The 14,186-nt window shown below is 52.7% G+C and overlaps 3 protein-coding genes across 3 annotated transcripts; all 3 read left to right on the top strand.

Moving 5' to 3' along the window:
- Positions 1-5,304: 5,304 nt before the first annotated feature.
- Positions 5,305-6,815, top strand: J4E87_007961 (uncharacterized protein; the record flags this gene model as incomplete). Its single annotated transcript, XM_049379554.1, has 5 exons — positions 5,305-5,466; positions 5,519-5,555; positions 5,605-5,672; positions 5,724-6,094; positions 6,551-6,815. 5 exons carry the CDS (start codon positions 5,305-5,307, stop codon positions 6,813-6,815), a joined length of 903 nt encoding a protein of 300 aa, XP_049230782.1.
- A 925-nt stretch (positions 6,816-7,740) lies between these two features.
- On the top strand, positions 7,741-10,236 carry J4E87_007960 (uncharacterized protein; the record flags this gene model as incomplete). The annotated part of the gene is made up of 1 exon (XM_049379553.1): positions 7,741-10,236. The coding sequence occupies one exon, from the start codon at positions 7,741-7,743 to the stop codon at positions 10,234-10,236; it is 2,496 nt and encodes an 831-aa protein (XP_049230781.1).
- Positions 10,237-10,736: 500 nt separating this feature from the next.
- J4E87_007959 (uncharacterized protein) lies at positions 10,737-13,476 on the top strand (the record flags this gene model as incomplete). Its single annotated transcript, XM_049379552.1, has 3 exons — positions 10,737-10,745; positions 10,822-11,048; positions 11,100-13,476. 3 exons carry the CDS (start codon positions 10,737-10,739, stop codon positions 13,474-13,476), a joined length of 2,613 nt encoding a protein of 870 aa, XP_049230780.1.
- Positions 13,477-14,186: the final 710 nt, after the last annotated feature.

Genomic DNA, 14,186 nt, shown 5'->3' with positions numbered 1-14,186 from the left:
ATGATATCCGCCTCGAGGACGTACTCTCTGTGAAACCGACTGATTGAGCTATCATCTAGTTCAGCAAGTCGTAGCTGAATGCTTAAACCATACCCAAACGCTGGTCTCTAACCGCTCGACCAATACAACCCGTGTCTTTCTGCTCTACTCAGCTCTATCTTGAACGTGATGCTCTCATACGCGGTTCTCACACCCTATATCTGTACCGATCTTTCCTCTCAACGCCAATCATCTCCGTTAGGGTCGTCTTCAGATCTCTAGCCATCGTGTATACTATCTCTTCCGTTCTCGCAATACGTATTGGTACGTCGCGCCAGTCTACACGCCGACGCAGCTGCCCAGACTCGATGTCTTTGACTAGTTCGCTTAATAATGCGGCATTCAACTTGTAAAACCCCACGAAATGCCGCGCATGCGCAAAATGCGCAAGCTCATGCAGCATTGTCCTTACCAAGTCGTTCATATGGACAAAACGGCGTGGATCGCGATCGTCACGTAAACGTAACTGTATGTTCAACGGGATGATCTCGGTTTTGGTTTTCCCATAACGATCTATGCCGTACTGCTTTTGAGTCAGGGACTTGCCATGGCAGGAAGAGTACTGCGAGAGCTCATGCAGCATTGGGACAGTCCAGCCATGCCGACGCATGATAGGTCCGACGATGTAGGCACATCGTCGCAGGAGGTAGAGGGCGTAGGATCGATGAGGCAGGCCATCGAGTGTCGTGTAGCTAAAGAAGGAGCTGTCTAGGCCGCGTTGAGGTGGCAGGTGGTCTAGTCGATGGAACATGGTTGAGCTGATGCTGTGAAGGCTTTACACCTGGGTTTGGTCGGACTTTACATTCTTTGAGACGAAGCAAAGGCCGTAAGCAGAGAGCGAGAAGGCGAACTTGGCAGCTGGTGAATGACATGCGCAATCGGCCTCAGCTGGTCCCTATCCCCTTCCTGCTTGTATCCAGTGAGCATTCATTCAAAAGCTATCAAAACAGTGACGTTATCGTGAAAGGGGACTACAAGAGCCGCATGGAAATGAAAAGTATCGGTGCACATACGAGACACTGGTAGTGAGACTCGCATTTCTCTTCAGCGAAGGCTGTCTCAACGGGCATGGCCCTACACAAGACATGGTGTACAACATATAGGTATCAGTATGCGTTCACAATGTCTATAAGCGACAACGTAGAGCAATGGCCGTGAACACAGCCACGATAGTCAACAAAGGGCCTCCAGTTATTCGTACGGCTTTGTTCACTCCATGCACTTCACAGTGATGTTGCTCGTGCTCAGCCCAACCCGCCAAAGCACAGTTGAAAGGGAAGTGAATATCTGTACTTGATGCGAGCTGGACAATCTACAGCAAGTACAGATTGATAACGTACCAATTACTGGAAGTTTCCAAATACATCGCTTGATTCGAGATGATGAAGCTAACCATAGCCAAGGTGACCTTCACACAGTGAAACGCCTAGAAACGGCAGCGACTACCAAAAGAATCGAGAATAGCCATCTTAAAGACCGTCAGGTCCTTGCCTTAGCGAGAAAAACAATCCGCTGTCTTCCACTAATATTTCGCGAGACATCTCTTTTGGAATGAAGTGCGGGACAAATTCAAGACTGAGACCTGGCCGTGCGAACTCATGCGATCGAAGCTGGAGCTTCTCGATTTGCAGATCGAGTGTGTACGCCCGGGAACAGCGTTGACCCGAAGCAAATGACCGCAGAATCTGAGGACGCCCGGTATCGTGTCTGTCTCTGCGTGACCCCAGCGCTCGTATCGGGTATCGAAGACACCGCATGGCAGCAAGGCCCCACCTCATCTGGGGAGGCGCAGGGCTACAAGCTTGCACTACTGAAAGTAAGAGACCCCTTTGCTGATGTCTCGGATCAGTCGAAGGCTTTGCACCACGACGTACTCGTGAGTTCTGCCGTGATACTCGTCGAGGCGATTCCAGAGGACATGGGTTTGGATGTGGAGACACGGCAGGACCATGTGAATGCCGTTGATCGCATGATTGGAAGGCTGGGGTAAGGCTGTAGGAGATGGAAGTCGAGAGCCTATGTCGCATTGTGACGTTGCCGCCGGGTGGTAGTGTCTTCGAAGGCAAGGATAGACCGTCGTTGTGCACTCCCGTTCTCGCATTGGTAGCGCATTACTACAATCATTAGACTGTCGGTAACATACTTCCATCCCACAATCATCTCCAACGGCGAAATCTCGCGGCTATTGCTCACAACCCTCACTACGCGCATTAACTTCATCCTCAAGCACAAGGCTCTGATCCCTCCCAGCTGATGATACTCATACTCCAGTGGTACAGTTTCAATGTTGCCTACAGGGCTACCCTGGCCAACGATGGCAATCCGTCTTCAAGGAAAGGTACGTAACACGCCTGTGAAGAGGGGTTACCTGGAGATGCGGCGGTACCTGGATACTGCTTACTTCGCGGGAAGTGGCAGTGCTGCGATAAGAGGGGTGCCGTCGTAAGCAAGTAGCCGTTGGGGAGTAGAGGAAATGAGCCTGACGACAATGTGCGGGAATTTTCCTGGGCTCCTCCAGTAGTTATCATGGGTACCGTGAAGACACCACGGTAAAGGTTAGGTTTTTCGATAGATCGACCGTTGATCTACCGAACAGGCTGACCCAAGCCCTACGATTTGGGTCAACTCCACGATGCTGACCCGTTTTGACAGTTCCCAATTCCTCTCTTGGGATCGGGTGCTGAGACTCCGAAATTTGCTCCGTTGAGCTGGCCTCGTTGGAGTCACAATAGCGCCGAGCGAGAACATGAAGCACGGTACGTGTTCAATGGTACTCGGTAGCTTTCGGTCCTCGGAGGCTAGCAGGACATCGCCCTGAAAAGCAAACACCCAATGAACTTAGAATCAGCGGCGTGCAGCATTGCGCCACTGTGAGCCAACGAAGGGTCCGCGGGTGCGGCGTCGCCTCGCTTTTCTGGAACAGCGGCAGCGAACAACGTAGCCCGGCTGCCAAAGTACGCCCTCCACAACAAGCGCGGAAGCAAGCGCGAAAAGAGGGTCCGCGCAACGTACTGACATAATGGCACCCCTTCGCTGCGAAAAAGCAATGATGGTTGCATGTCGTTGTACGTAAGTTGGACGAATTCGTCACAGTAAGCGCCAAGCTGGAGCGTTGGGTATCGGCTGCAGAACGGCATCTTCCTGTTACGTGGACAGAAACGTAGCGGGTATCGGAGTCTTAGCGATATGCAAACAGTTTCAACCGCCATCGAAGATGTCTGGTAGGAAAGGGGAAGCTCCAATGGGCGAGCAGACAACCTGGTGCTTACGCGCGGGCCTCCCTCGACTCGGCACATGCCTATGTGTGCAGCTCTTCTCGCGTGGACTGCACCCACTTATGATTGGCGGTCAGATAACACCTATGATGTCGCTCGCCTGAACGGTGTGTAGGGCTGCGCACGAGTCCTCTTTCAAGGTGATTGACATGAAGATAGACAAGTTGAGAGTTGTCGAACACCCGGCCGATGCCGAATCGAACTAGCGCCTTGGCGTCGCGTGGTGCCCAGCCGCTGGGGACACCTTCGAATCGTGACTTGTGGAGAAGGGGTCCGCTCTGTTCCCACGACACCATGCCCTTTTGTAACACTACGCTGTCGACGATCCTCATGTCACAGCGCGCGCCCAGGCTAAGGCCCTCACTGTCGGACGCATCCTCAGGCTCAGATCTTTGCCGGGCAGAAGGACCGACTCAACCCTGTTTCCGCGGGGAAAGAAAAGCAAGGAGAATCTCAGAAACAAGAATGTGTCAACGGCACCGCTGTACAGCCTATATGGAGCTTCATCTATGTGAGGAAGCCACAGACAGATGGAGAGCTCATCCCGTACGCATAGTCAGCTACGACCCGTTGGTAATCTCCACAGCAGGTCTCAGCGAGAAAAGGCCGCCGCCGGGTCATCGCGGCTCGCGTACAGCTAAAGATCCGGTCTAAAAGCTACCCGCACATCTCCTGGAGCCACAGTTATTCTGCTCACCAAATGTTTAGTGGAAGTTGATCTTGTCCAATTTCTGAGGTCTCCACCTGTATTCGACTTGCCTCGGCGACTTCTAACGGTCTTGAGCAGCTGCATGCGTTGATGATGACTGATCTGCAGATTTTCAGGGCCATACTGCTTCTGCTCGCTTTCTAGCAACGCAGCTGCGCGACCATCAAGTCTACGGAGTAGGAACCAAGCATGTTAAGTGGCAGAGCCGTCTTGCTGACTGCGACGGAGGATATAGCGTCCTGTCAAATTCATGGGGTTGACACTAGGGTTCCGGCCCGGGCCTCAACCAATTCAAACTCAGCACATGAAAGCTCCTTTCCAGACGGCTCGCGATGGTGTTCGTGCCGTCAATTTCTAAAGCTTCGTACTTTGGCGAGGTAGAGATTGAAAAAGCGCATTGCGTGCGCAAGTTCGTCTCTAGGTCCGCCCCGTGCGTCTCTAGCTGCAGCCTGCAAACGCGAAGGATGATCATGGTTTTGCCCACACAAAGTTTTTAGTTCTCGCTTACAAAATCCGCGAATGAGAGTTTACCGTCTCCTGTACGACATCACGCAAGCCGTGCCACGTTCCTGCATGTGTGTACACTCCGCTTTTTCGACTGATCCTCCCGAGTCCTCAGTGGCATCCTTTACCGCTCTGGCTCGGTACGAGTCCTGAGATGGAATCGCATCCACGACTCCTTAGCCCGTGTGTAATATCACGATCTCACTTCCCAGGATGCTGGCGGCCGAAGGAGCCCTATGCATCGGGCTGAAACACTACATCCGACGAACATGGTTGGTGACACCATATCCGCCATCACAAAACGAATGAACACGAACTGCTCAAGGTCGAACCATACACAACTTTTGCACACGCGTGCCGCTTGAAGTTGGAGCTACTTCTCCAACTTTGCGTGACAGCCGAACAGCTCACCATTTTGCAGGGACTGGGTTGTCTGCGTTCTGTAGATCCCGGGAAAACCGGAACGTCGCACGGGACGTGTTGAGACCGATCTCACACACTTCGTTGCTCTCGCGTTTTCGACTCGTGGCCATGCCGAAGGTTTCCTGACAGGGCTGCAGACCCTGGCACCCGCGGAGTAATTGGCGAATGTCACTGTTCGGTGGGCGTACGGAAGGTGGGTACGTGCATAAGTGTGGTTAAAGGTAAAGCCACCGACGAAGCCCATACCACCCATCTGGTTCAGGGATCTGGGCAGGCTGTGAAATACTCTATGTTTCCCACAAAAGCAGCCTGATTCACCTTATCTGGTCGTCTTGAGACCTACGCTATCACATCATGGCTGGATCATTATCTGATAACCCGAGGGGTAGGCAAGCGGTCGAGATCTCTTCTGTCTTCACTGGTCTGGCTCTCATTACCGTCGTCCTTCGACTGTACACGCGCTTCTTTATAATTCGCTGCGTGGGTATCGAAGATGCCGGCATCGCTCTTGCAATGGTAAGTTTATCGCTACATCATATTGTGTATGTCCATGCTAACCTTCTGCCAGCTCTGCTCCATTGGCTTGACAATCGCCATTGGTATCCGTTAGTATTTGCCTGACTACGTTATCTTATAGACACTAACAAGATGCAGAGGCCGAATATGGTATGGGCAGACACATCAAAACAATCCCAGACGACCACATGGTCAAGTTCTTGAGGGTGCGACACTCTCAACGTGTACTTCAGTGCACTGCTAATATAAAGCGACAGACATTCTGGTCCAGTCTCATCGTATACTACCTGTCGCTCGGTTTGACCAAAGGATCAATGCTCCTCCAATATCGACGCATCTTCCCGACCAAGAAGTTCCAGCTCGCGAACTGGCTCACGATGGCCGTTGTCGTCGCCTACACCATCTGGACAGTCTTCTCCAGTATCTTCACCTGCACACCCGTACGAGCTTTTTGGACTCACGAGAAGTCTACCTGTCTTAACCAATTCGCCGTTTGGTTCACGAACGCCGCCATCAACATCCTTACCGATTTCGCGATCATCCTTCTTCCTATTCCGGTCATCCAGAAGTTAAATCTCGGGAAGAGGCAGAAGATTGGACTCATATCCATCTTCGCAGTTGGCGGATTGTGAGTATTCCTCCCTGCTGTTACCTTGTTTTGTCCATTCGGGCCGTCCTGCGAGCGCCTGATGTCTGTTACAAGGTGTAACACGAAGCTCACTCGATTTTCGCACGGTGCATCACTGTACCACCGGCTCTTCTCGTGATGAGTTACTCAGCGGGCATACCCCTACCATCAACTGTTACAAAGAGGTCACACTAACGCGCGATCCTGCAGTGTCTGCCTAGTCTCAATTCTCCGTCTACAATCTCTCGTCGCGATCTCGAACTCGGCTGATCCTAGTTACGACAACCCGCCTGCGGCGACATGGAGCTCCGTTGAGACCAACGTCGGCATTATTTGCGCCTGCCTGCCGTTGCTCAGGCCTTTGATCACACATTGGCTTCCAAGGGCGTTCCCGTCAAGACACCGCAGCGCATATTCCCACTCTCGCCCACAGGGCGCTCGTACCTACGGAAGCAGGGGTGGCAGTAAAGCGCTGCGTACCAAAGACGATTACGTTCTAGACGTAACAAAGCGCTCGAATGGCTCGAGCGAGGACGCAAGAGACATCCAAGTCGTTACGGACATTCACGTAGAGGTGGATGGTGCCGATGGAAGGAGGCTGAGCGGCTGGAGAACGCCCGCTTCGCAGGCCACCTGGGCGGACGATATATCCCGCAAGGAAACACAAAGGGAGAACAGCACCGAGATGCTGGTAGACGAAAATCCGCGTGTGTCGAGGTAGATCCGAGACTTTTCTTTTGTTCAGGCCACACACTTTAACATCACTTTGTTACGATACCCCATGACCTACCTACTATTAATAGAGAGTAATTCGACTCTTGTAATGCCCTTATTCTTATCGCTTTGTAATTATTTTACTATCCTCACGACTGTGCGCGTGAGCGTCACTTTCTCATACTCAACCGCTACCCACCGGAACCTCGGTCCTGGCCAAAAAGACGCTCTCTCGCCCAAGTGTCCCATTTCTTTCTACTTTCAATCATGACCAGAGGTATCTGTTCGCGTCGTCTTTGTGAGAGCCATGACCTATCCCCTATGCAGGCCGTTCTTCCCACGACGCCTTGTGCTCATCCAATCACATCTTCCTGGATGGTCAACCGTCCGATTCAAGCCAGCGCCTTCGGGAAAAGAAGCGTACTGATCTAATCGAAGCTTTTGGGCTGTTGTGTTGACTTCCATTTCGCCCAGATGCTACGTGTTTGGCGAATATTGTGGCGTGGAAGTCATGCAAGCAACAAACACCTCGCTGAGCACGTTGATGTACATATATCGCTGCGCAGTACTACGCCGGGGTCACTATATTCCTATATTACCTACACTATAGCTTTAGAGAACCTTTCGCAATATATACCTTGCGTCATTAAGAGGAGGAGTCGCAAGCATAAGGAACTCCGCCAAGCCCGTGCGTGATGGTCGCACAAGCCCATTCACGTGCATTCACTCGCAGGTACGATTAGTGTGGAGCTTGTGTAGTCCGTGCTACAGCTGACACTACCATCTACTTAACCCAGGGGTACTTTCAGCCTCCGAGCGATGGGCCACCACCACTTCTCGCAGGCGCGCATTTACTCTACCAGTAACTGCAGCTTTGCACAGCTAACAAGCGCGGCGGTTCCATCTCCACTATCGACATACAGGCTGTCTGTATGGTATACGGAGCCCGTATCCACGCCACAAAGGTACCAGCAGTCGCTATGGCGCCCGCTGCTGCGGTCACAAGCGACGATCGCGCATCATCCGCTCATCCAAGGTCAGTGATTGCCTTTTCCGACTATATGATATATCCCCTGACTCTTCCCAGTGAGCGTGCACGATACGCAGGCCAGGCTATCCAAACGTCTATGTCGTACTGGTCTGCAACTACGTACACATCCGTCGCCCCAAGTACACGGGCGCCGACTATGTCGCGCCGCTCATTCGCTGCTTCCGATTCGTCCCAAGTGCGAGCTTTGAACGATTGCCAGTCGCGCGGCCCCCATACCTTACAGCCTGAGGTACTTGGATCTGAGTTTCACGCCGAACATTCGACCACCATGGGCCCTCAGTGGCTCCAGCAGCGGGCCAAGGTCGATGGATGCTCGACCACCGTCAATGCTACTGGCCAAGCATCGCTCGCTGAGAAGTTCGCTGTCTTCGTGACCTGCGCGTTCTTTGTACTATGGATAGTACGATCTGCCGCTGAGAGCATCTTTACTCTTGTTCCCTTTGCCGGCCCGGTATGGTTGGTGTTCGGTGGGTTCCAGATACTTGAGCAGCAACAGCAGTCAGCTCAGCCGGCGCCGATCATAGACGATGACGCGTCTTGCGATGTTTGTACTACTGGATACATCCTGCCCTTGATTGAGGCAATGATGCTCGACCGACAGACCGCTCATGAAGAGTCGAAAGTGCCACAGTGGTTAGCCAGCTTTCGGGATATGTCTGCAGGCAGCGACGAGTGGATGTCGTCGCTTGGAAACGAAGAGAATCTGCCTCTCGTTACCGCTGTCGCACCAAGTGCTCAAGGTCCTACGGGGATGTTCCACACTACCGAACCCCAGTGCGAAAATATCGGAGACGAAGACGCTGTCGAAGCTGCTTGCTCCAGCGGTGACCAGATAGCAGCACTTCAGCGTCAGCATGGCAACCTTGTCTTCAACGACACTGATCAGTGGGTCCCGGGTGGTCGACTTTACGACCAACGCATAGCCAATCATCTTGAGCCTATCTTCATTGATGGTGATGGTCAGACATACGAGGATGTGGACGGCTGGTTTGGACGACCTGTCAAGGCAGATGCGCTGGACATCCGCTTCCTACTACAGGCTTTGGCGCCGCATCTTTCCGACGATCTGAAAGCCGCGATTGGAGCCCAGTCTTTGGACACACTCATCAAGACGCGCGCACAGAATGGCGAGAATGCCCTCCTCCAGGAACTCGAAAAGTGTTGGTACATCATGTGCCCCGGTACTGTCGTCGCGCCTGGTGCGCCCATCAAGACATTGCAAGACATCAAGAGCATCATCGAGGGGAATCGGAGGAAATTCACCCCTGCATGTCACCTTGATGTACGCCATTATGTGGGACTAGATCACCCTTGCCGACCATATCTCACGGAATATGAAGAGATGGCGATCAACGAAGGCATCGCAGACTACAACATGCGTAACTGGAGCATCGACTTCGAACCCTCATTCATTCGTGAAGCCACGAAGGACAAGTCAGAGCACGCCTTGCTCGAAAGCTACGAGCAGATTCCTGATTGGATGGAAGATATTGACCAAGGCGACCTACTTGATCCAAATGCTTTCCACGAGTGTCCATGCGGACAGGTCGCGATGTCGACGCTCGGTAGCTACCGCGACGAAAAGGAGCATAACTACAAGGAAATGAAGGGCTTTGAATCGGCCTTCCCGATCGAAGTCCTCGACGGTAGTGAGCTTCACGATGCCATGGCTGACCTGGTTCAGTTCCCGGATTATCCCGAGCATGCGACACCGCCTCGTTCCCAGAAGATTGTCCAGAACTGCGAGCTACACAAGACGATCACCAAGAACATCTTCGTTCTAGTCGACACATCAGCCGAGGACATCAACGAGCGCATCAGCCATCCTGGTGGTTTACTTCCTGCTCCAGGAATTACATCCTCGTCTTACCCTCCTGGCTTCCAGACTACTATTGGTTTCTCGGAGATTCCCTACCGTCTGCTCGCCCCTCGATGTGAGCACGGTCGCTTGCATCAGCTTGAGTTTACGCCTCAGACGATGGCGAGCAGGATGATGAACACGAGTCAGATCGGCTGTACGCACTGCTTTCCGCACGGCCACATTGTTACTCGATGCCAGGAGTGTCTAGAGCATTGCTATGCTCTGGCTGCGCCGCACGGCATGCGAGGACAGCTCGACGCCGCACATCATCCGACAGTAGGCTCTGTTCAAGAGCAACACCAGGGCCATGACTTGGCACAAAATGTGCAGTCTAGGCGGGCAAAAGCCTTGATCGCTGGTGCTGCGCGCGCTACTATTCATCCACCCGGTATGTTCTTTCTTGGTCCTCTTGTTAGATCTCCGGCTGACCTCAAACCTGCAGGCCGACAGCATTATGCCAACTTCCCCATTAACCCAGATTTCGAGGCTGCGATGCAGCGCGCCAACTGGGAATGAGCCTTTGAACTTGCCCGTTCTGGGAGCGAGTTTGTACTATTATCACCCATGGCTTTCCTTTATCCGCTGTTTTGATCGAGATCGTGGACGGTCTCGAATGCACTCATTCCTCTTGATTTGTTCGGCGTTTGATACCCGGTTTGCTGTTCTATCAACACCATCTCTGTTTGCTCATATTAGCCATATAATGCGCATATCCCACTTGTATGTTAGCCATATAATGCGTATACCAAACTCGCAAGCCATCAGTCTTATTGGCTTCAATTCACTTATATACTAAATAATGCCCCATCGCTGTGAATAGTTCGATCCACTTCGCAACTATGCTTAGGCTGTGCGAGCAGTTGCTTTCACTGGACGATAATGTCGGGTTCTCGCGAGCAGCACTGCCCATTTGGATGCCCCGAGTCGTTCATTCACCATAGTCTGTGCTGCTCCCGGAGCTATCCCTAGCGTGGCTCCTGGTTGCGCCTTTGCGACTCAACCCTCGCTCGGTATATATGTCCACGGTCGAGCTGCAGAGTTTACCTCATCACCACTACACCACACCCTTTATTTCAACCCACATCAACTCACAGCACCAAGTACACTCGCCTGAAACTCACTGCATTCACACCAAAAGGGCCTCAGCCGCGTAGTTGGGCTATCCGCTCCGCCGGCATCAGTCTCAACCGCCCCCTTATACTATTGCCGCAAGCGCTGGCCCAGGCGAAGTGCACCCACAGGTTTCTCAACCGTCTGCTTACCTTTACACCGGCTGCGACAAAGGAAGACCCCATTGTGCAGATTGCCAGGATATCAGGCATTGCCAGGTTAGTTTCATCTGATGCGTTCAATGCAGACCAAATGCTAAATCACTGCAGTCAAACCATGCAGTCACTCGACAAGCTCTTCCCACCCATTATAATGGTCACATCACCGTCGTCTGCCGCGGATACGTCCTCAACATCTGCAAACATCGAAAGCGTACTGCGTACCTCCGCGACTTCGAAGCTCCATGTTGAGATGGTTGAAGACGAGGATGACGAAGACTGCGAGTGCCCTGCTTATATCAAGTCGCTGGGTCCGAAGTTCCGCGGAGTAGAAGAACTCGTCAGCCATCCCAAGGCAGACAACCATGGCTTTGGCTCGGCGAGCCGCATGGCGTCATCATCTGTAAGCTCCAGTTTCGACTATGAGGGTGAGTACGAAGACTACAAGTATACCCACGGGATTCTCGAAGAAATGGGCGTTGAATGCGAAGAACTGGCTATCATTGCATACACCCTCGCTTACTTTAGTGCCGAGATACCCGATGGTGGCCAAATGATCATGGCATTGTTCCATGATGCGTATACGAAACACCAGACGGGCCATCCAGCTTTCCATGGTGACAAAGTCAGCGACGAGGTTCAACAGCACTTCTTGGACCTAGCATGCGATGTGTCCAAACACAAGCCACACCTGCATCTTCTCGCAAGGAAACTCGAATCTGTTGTGGATGAGGAAGAGCCTCGCCTGAACATTGGTTGTTCTGAGCATCCTCGGCAGTTCCCAGCGGTGTGGAACGAAGACTTCGACGAAATTCCTTTGCCTCTTGGAGAAGGACAGGTCATTGTTGGACTAGTTCGCTCCGGTACTCAGCGCAAGATCATCTACGAGACGATGAAAGTGCGCAAAGACATGCCGGCCGACCCGATGGCGTTTTCCCCTTGCCAAAAGGGCATCGAAGCAGCCCGCGAGCTCGCGAATTACCAGAACGACGATGAGCAGATTCGCAGAAGTACACCAATCCCTGACTGCGACCGGCCTTGTTTTGAGGGAGGATTACGACTAGACGATGTACCAAAAGCAAAGTGGGATTACCTTCACGATTTTCCAGGCGAGAACGATGGATTCGTTCAAGGTACCCTGGATAGACTGGAGAAGCTACGCGCTGAACCGGAACGCTATGATCAACTAGTCGCAACCGATTCCCACGAGTATGAGCCCGGCAGTATCCTTGGAGATCGGCAAGGTCTTGAAGAAAGCATGATCGTTGGACTGTGGAATGACTTGTACCACGAAGAAGAGTGTGACACCGAGGCACTACGCGATCAGGGGCTACTTAATCCCGAAGACGACTTTGGCGACAACCCGGAGTACCTGAAGGCGAAGAAGCTGTGGTGGGAGCAGAAGATGGGCATCCGCGGCACTGAAGCTATTGTCCGGTATCACATGAAGCACATTCGCGCTCGGCGGCGCCCGAATCGAGCTGCATACTTTTTGACCGAGGAAGACGATGCCACTCTGAACCGTACTTCGCCAGAATACCCAGCATCGCGTGCTAAGCCCGAAAACGTTCCTGAAGGACATCGATTCTACGACGAACTTCATGAGAGCCCGGTGGATTGGACGGCAAAGTCTGAGTGCTGGATTCGGCTGTGGCGTCTCTCGGTTGCCAACATCATCGCACACGACGACTTCGACGAGGAATGTCGCGAGGCTGAAGATGCGCTCGTGGATTACCAGGACAGCCGCGAACCAGGCTGTGAAGCACACGAAGAGCCAGAAGAATTTGCACGCCCCCTACTTGCGGGGCGCCGTGTCCCAACTTTAGCTGCGCTGGAGCGGAAACGCCGCGATTCGGCTGTTGAGCTGAAAAGCAAGACTTCTCCTGCTGGCGAGATTCCACGAGTTCAGCGTACGCCCGGCAGCATTCCAGCGGCTCAAGTAATGGCCAAAGACAACGCTTGTGTATCTAACGCCGCAGCTCATGTGCCAAGAGGTCTTATAGAGCATATTAAGGGAACTCGCGGCGAGGAAGTAGATGATGCCGCTGACGCGGTAGGCAATGCGCCTTCTCCTAAGTTCCTTAAGGCGTTCCTAATGAAGAAGAAGAAGGTTGGTACACCTTCTCCTAAATTTCTCAAGGCATTCTTGAAGAAAAAGGCCTTCATGGGTGCTATCAAGTCTAGCATCCAAGTTCCGCCTGGCATTCTCGCCGACTATTCGGCAGTTGAGGATGAACTTTGTGATCAAGAATCAGGCATGCCCTGTAACCTGATACAAAATAATGCACCCGGTCTTGTCCCTATCCAGGGACGCGTCTGGGTACGCTCATCGAACCCCGAGGTGAGCCGTGAACAAAATCGCGAACAGCAGGAGACCGCTGTCCGCGATCATACGGTCCTTTCGCGACCGAGAAATGATGCCGAGAACTGGTTGATGCATTTACTGCATCTGCCCGTCACCAAGGCTAATTCCATGCTCCGCCCCTAAAAAGGGACAAGGAGTATCCGCTAGTATTGGCCCACACGCGCGTCGAAATTAGCCACTGCACTTTCCCAGCGCAAGATGTATCCGAATAAGACTGTGGGAGGCCTAGACGAAGGGTGGGAGAGGAGGCGTGTTCGCGCTGTCGGCGCTGAGCTCGTGAGGGGCAGGACTCAGAGCTGGAGGTTCGGATGCGGGCTAAGCTCTGCTTCGAGCAAGATGTAGTATCGCGAGACGTGTGCTATATCGAACATGTATATATAAGTACCTGGTTAGACGGAGGAGATTGGAGATGTGACAGTGTGATGGACGACGCGATCGAGACGCGTTGGCTGGAAATCGCGAAGTCCCGAAGATACTAGGCAATAGAACACGAAAGTTAAATTCGCTAAGGAAGTGTGGCGCTCTGTTTTCCTGGTTGTGCTGTTGTGAGTGCATTTGCATGCGGACCGGAGTGAAGACAGAGTTGTCGTGACTGAGGTTTGGGACGAGAGCTGAGTGTCGCGCTAGCCGGAATGAGCCACGTGATGACGTAGCTTGATTCCGCTGCTTACCCGTAGCCACAAATCAAGCCTTCTCCGCAAAGCTTGACACGCCATCTCGTCTCCACTCAGTACGGGTGTGAGTGTCGGTAACTATTCATCATCCGTATGCTTTCGCCCCTCTCCGTAATGGGGTCCATCACATATACGCAGCCACCCTGTGTTGTGGACTGC

The sequence above is a fragment of the Alternaria ethzedia genome (assembly GCF_023757985.1).
Source record: "Alternaria ethzedia strain BMP 0044 chromosome Unknown scaffold_23, whole genome shotgun sequence".
Classification (NCBI taxonomy): Eukaryota; Fungi; Ascomycota; class Dothideomycetes; order Pleosporales; family Pleosporaceae; genus Alternaria; species Alternaria ethzedia.
Note: the sequence above shows the minus strand (reverse complement) of the source record. Positions and strands in the feature narration are given on the sequence as shown.